Source organism: Serinus canaria, chromosome 26 (assembly GCF_022539315.1).
Source record: "Serinus canaria isolate serCan28SL12 chromosome 26, serCan2020, whole genome shotgun sequence".
NCBI lineage: Eukaryota > Metazoa > Chordata > Aves > Passeriformes > Fringillidae > Serinus > Serinus canaria.
Window position 1 is genome coordinate 1,179,363 of NC_066339.1, and position 4,455 is coordinate 1,183,817.

At 55.3% G+C, this 4,455-nt stretch overlaps 1 protein-coding gene across 1 annotated transcript; it reads right to left on the bottom strand.

The window, feature by feature from the left end:
* Positions 1-2,697: 2,697 nt before the first annotated feature.
* RABIF (RAB interacting factor) lies at positions 2,698-4,212 on the bottom strand. Its single transcript, XM_030233545.2, has 2 exons — positions 4,021-4,212; positions 2,698-3,946 (listed from the first exon to the last, which is right to left on the bottom strand). The coding sequence occupies exons 1-2, from the start codon at positions 4,204-4,206 to the stop codon at positions 3,704-3,706; spliced, it is 429 nt and encodes a 142-aa protein (XP_030089405.1). The 5' UTR covers positions 4,207-4,212; the 3' UTR covers positions 2,698-3,703.
* Between the last annotated feature and the right edge of the window lie 243 nt (positions 4,213-4,455).

The window sequence follows — 4,455 nt, forward strand, 5'->3', positions numbered from 1 at the left end:
TGAAGATTCCTTCAGAGGTGAGGACTCACGGAGAGGAGAGGCCTCAGGTCCTGGCAGGCCTTTTGCTGACTTGCAGAGCTTGGGAGAGAGGGAGCCTTGAATCCCAGCCCCTGCTCCATGCACCACTTACCTGATGGAGTGAAATGTAACTCATTTGGGGAAGGAAGAGTGTGATTGGGACCTCTGCAAGGCATGAGTTGTGGCAGTTCCCCAGGACAGCTCAGCTGATGTCACAGCCTGCAGCTGCCAAAAAGGAGGAATGGCCTCAATCCTGCCATTGCCCCTGGAGCATTTCACAGGCTGCATGTGTCAACCCAGCAATCAAGAAAGGAAACTTTAGCCTAGGTTATCAAATTGGATATACAAAGGGTTCAGCTGCTGCTTGACTGGGAGGTTTGGGTGGGAATGGGAGCAGAGAGGTGAAGCTACAGAAGGTGCAATGTCAGCCAGACCCAGACCACGGCTCTGGGTGTGAACCCATCCCAATATCAGGGCCAGACTGGAGCAAGGTCTGCTTTTAACCATCCTAAGCACATTTAGGGCATATAAACACCTGACCCATAACAAACCAGGCAGGCAGGCACTAGAGATCCTGCCAAATCCACGCCGGGAAGCAATTAGACAAAATTGTTATTATTTGCCCCCTTGAACTTTGCTGGAGGGATTGGCTGGAGCAAAGGGGGCAGGTTTGTTACTGTTCCCTCTCGAGGCACTGCTACATCTCAACACAGGATGGTCGCAGGAGTCAAATCTATGTAGACATTAAATAGAAGAATCCAGTTTCAAATTAATTTAAAGTGATCTAAATGTGGAAATAAAGGTTTCTGCACTGTCTTGGTGTTGACAGAGAAAGATGGGCTGTAAGATGAACCTTCCTAGGTAGGAAGTAAGTAAGTGCTTCCCATGCCTGAGAGTTGTCTACCTTTATTTTCTAGGAGTTACCACGGGCAACTGGAAAACAGTTTTTCAACATGCTGGATAAAAAGCAATGAAAATATTTGTGAATCTATGTGAATTTTTATTAGCTCTCATTGACACAGGAACGGTGCAGCTTCAGCAGATCCCAAACCTGGTGATGTGTCCAGTGGAGCAGCAGCTGCTCGTCCCCCAGGCCATGTCTGCTGACTGGGACACTCCTCCTCAAAGCTCCACTAACAGCACAGTGCAGCTGCCTGAGGTCAAATTCCACACAGTGACTTTTGAGCTGCCTTTTCTCCACCTCCTGCCCATCCCCCTGAAATTCTGTCACCTCTGGCAACATGAATTAGCCAGGTGCTGACTGAGAGCTGGGCTGCATAGCTGTCCCATCACCTGCCCCAGGTCTCTGCCTGTGCCACCAGCACTGCAGGGGTGTTTCTCATGGTCACTCCAAGCTGCAGGAACCCAGGACCCTACCTGAGGCTGAATGACATCCAAGATCTCATGGTACAAAAGCTTCTTCCCAAGAATTCCCATCACACTGTTAATTTCTTCTTAGCATTTCAAGCCTACGTGATCCTATTTAGTATTTAAGAGCCAGAAGAAAGCACACCTGGATCTGTGGAGGACTCAGCTCCCCTCTCCCAATGAAGAGAAGCAGGAGCTCCCAGCACTCTGAGGGCTGTGCTGAGGTGGATTTCAGCTGCTGCCATTCCAACGTGAAGGCTTTGACCTGAGCTCTCCCATCCCTCTAGGGGTGTTCTACTGACTGGGAAGGCTGCCACCACCCCAGCTCTTCCCGGTGCCACCCACTACTCAGGAATCCACAGGTGCCATTTCTTGGAGGTCATTTACTCAGTGTTAGTTAAGCTGATTTCCACAGTTTGTTCTGCACAGCATCTCCTTCAAAATGAAGTGTGAGCAGTGCAGCATATTTAAGTAACATGAACTGTGACTGGGGTATTACAGGTCAGAACATATATCCTAAGAGACAACAATCCAAATGGAAGTGTGAAATTAGTGATGTGATCCCACCATTTTGCCATGTTTGTGCAGAACCCAAGTGAAGCTCTCCTGTCCTTTGAGGCACATCTCCTTGGTGAACCTGTGCAGTCCTTGGGCTTAGGGCTAAGAGACAGGAAGGGCAGGAGGGAAGAAGCAGTTTCCATGACAAATGTCCATCTGACACATTTAGCAAGGACACAGCACAGGATTTGCCTCCTGCCCCAGTGAGGCCCTCAGGCCCTAGACCCTAGTCCTGCCTCTCTCCCTGTCCTGATAAATCCTGACTGCCCACAGACAGCAGAGGTTTCTGATAGGGCAGCCCCAGAACAGGCCACACATTGAGGCAGTGTCTCCAAATCATAGAAGTCCTCAAGCACTGCAGGAAGAAGGGACTTGTTTCTGCCCCTCCTGCAGTCAGGATGCCTCTTCTGGGAGACTCATCTGAGGCTCTGCCTGCCCTACAGAGCCCTGCCAGCAAAATTTATTCTTTAGAGGGGCAAGAGAAAGGTTCTTCCCACAGCCTTGGGGCAGCCCCCTACCCGCCACATTGAGTTTGGTGGCACAAACAAGTCCATCACCCAGCACAGTGACAGCCATGCCTTCCCAGCTGGGTTAGTACCCAAGTGCTTAGGAGCAGAGGACAGGGATGTGTCCCACAGAGAAGCCCAGCACCAGGGAGCCCAAAGCATCTCTGGAGAGCTCTTCTGTCACTCACAATAGAGAATCAGCTGGGCCACGATTACCAGCAGTGATAAATGCAGGGAGAACCACGGCTGCTGCAGCCTCCTTCCATCTTTATTCAGCTCTGTGCCCATCTTTTAAAAGGCAGAAACCTAAACTGGTCACAATATCCCAGATTACTCTTACCACCAGCTTTTACAGAAGTTAAATTCCTTCCTGACATCGCTGTTTAACACACACACATATGTTGACATGCTTCAGCACTACCTGTCCAATGATTCAGATGCTTTTCAGGCTGGAGTCTCTTCACTCTTGTTGCCTGGAAGCTCTATGGTCTGGCACATTTTCTTTGTTTGCTGCTCTATCAGCTTATGCTGTCTGCACATTCTACCTGTGTTTTGTTCCCAAGTACTCAGTTAATAGGACTGCACACGTTAGTTGGAATGCCTTACACTCACTTCAGGTGCCACAGCTGCCAGGTGGGATGAGATTTTGGAGAACATAAATGTTAGAGCTTGAGGCAGCAAACATTCCTTCTGAAAATCAACAGAAGATTCAGCCTTAAGCCCTGGAACTGCTGTGGCTGCAGGTCAGACAGTTTCAGCTGCCACAACAACTCAGTGCAGCAGTCCTGTCAGTGCAGTGCCCAGTCCCAGTGCCCCCATTCACATGGTGTCACATGGCCACCACCAATCAGCCCCCTGGAGCAACAGCAGCCACCAGGGAAGTGTAGAGCAGCCAGACTGGGGCAGATTGGGCTACCAGGCAAAGCTGTCAGGGTGAGCTGTCCCTGCAGGGTACAGGGACCCTCCCACCACCAACACTCTTCCCGTGTGGGTGCAGGTGAGGAGCTGGCTGTGCCAGGGCTGCAATTCCCGATGCTGCTCAGCCTGTGGATCTGGGAAACGGGGTGACCAGTGGAGCCATGGTTCAGTCACACCGGGGAGTAGGCAAGCTGTGGCCAGCCAGGCCGCGGGGCAGGCGGGCCGTGCTCGGTCGGGCTCGGGGTGCCCGACCGCGGTCATTCCGCAGGGCTGCCCGGCCGCGGAGCACTCGGGGCTCCCGGCGGCCGGGCCCGGCTCCCAGCCCGGGGCCGGCGTCACTCGTGGGCCACGCGCTCCAGCGCCACGTAGAAGCTGTCCTTGTCGTCGAGGCAGTGCCAGCCGATGGGCCCCGCCTCGCAGTCGGCGCACACCAGGAACTTGACGTTGCCCACGTCGCGGGTGAATCCCACGTTCTCGAAGGAGAACATGTCGCGCACCAGCCAGTGCTCCCGCAGCACGTCCCCGCTGCCTCCCGCCGCCGCTGTCGCCGCCTTCTTCCTCATGGCGGGCAGGAGGAGCTGCGGAGAGACGGGGCCGTCACCGCCCGGCCGGCACCGCCCGCCCCCCCCCCCGCCCCCGAACCCCCCGGTACCTCACGGCGGGCGAAGGTGGCGGCGCCGGGCAGCAGCACCCGGGAGCCGCAGCGCTGGCACAGCACGGCCCGCAGGTTGCGGCCCTGCGGGCACACGAGCCCGGCCGAGCCCGGCGCGGCCGCAGGAGCAGCGGGGGGAGAGGCTGGAGGCGCCACCGGCTCCATCTCCGCGCAGGGGGCCGCCATGGTGAGGGGCGGGGCCGGCAGAGTGACGTCTGCGGGACGCCACGGTGACGCCATTGCTGTGGCCCCGCCCCGCGGTGGTGGCCCCGCCCCGCTCCCCATCCCCGGGAGTGTCCGCGAGCTCCGGGCTGGGAATGCTGCACTGGGTATGCTGCACTGGGAATTCTGTATGGGAATGCTGCACTGGGAATGCTGTATGGGAATGCTGCACTGGGAATGCTGCACTGGGAATGCTGCACTGGGAATTCTGTA

Coding starts and splice junctions, on each gene's coding strand:
- RABIF (XM_030233545.2), bottom strand. CDS start 4,206: ATGGCGGCCCCCTGCGCGGAGATGGAGCCGGTGGCGCCTCCAGCCTCT. Junction 3,947..4,020: donor CCACCTTCGCCCGCCGTGAG/GTACCGGGGGGT, acceptor GTCTCTCCGCAG/CTCCTCCTGCCCGCCATGAG.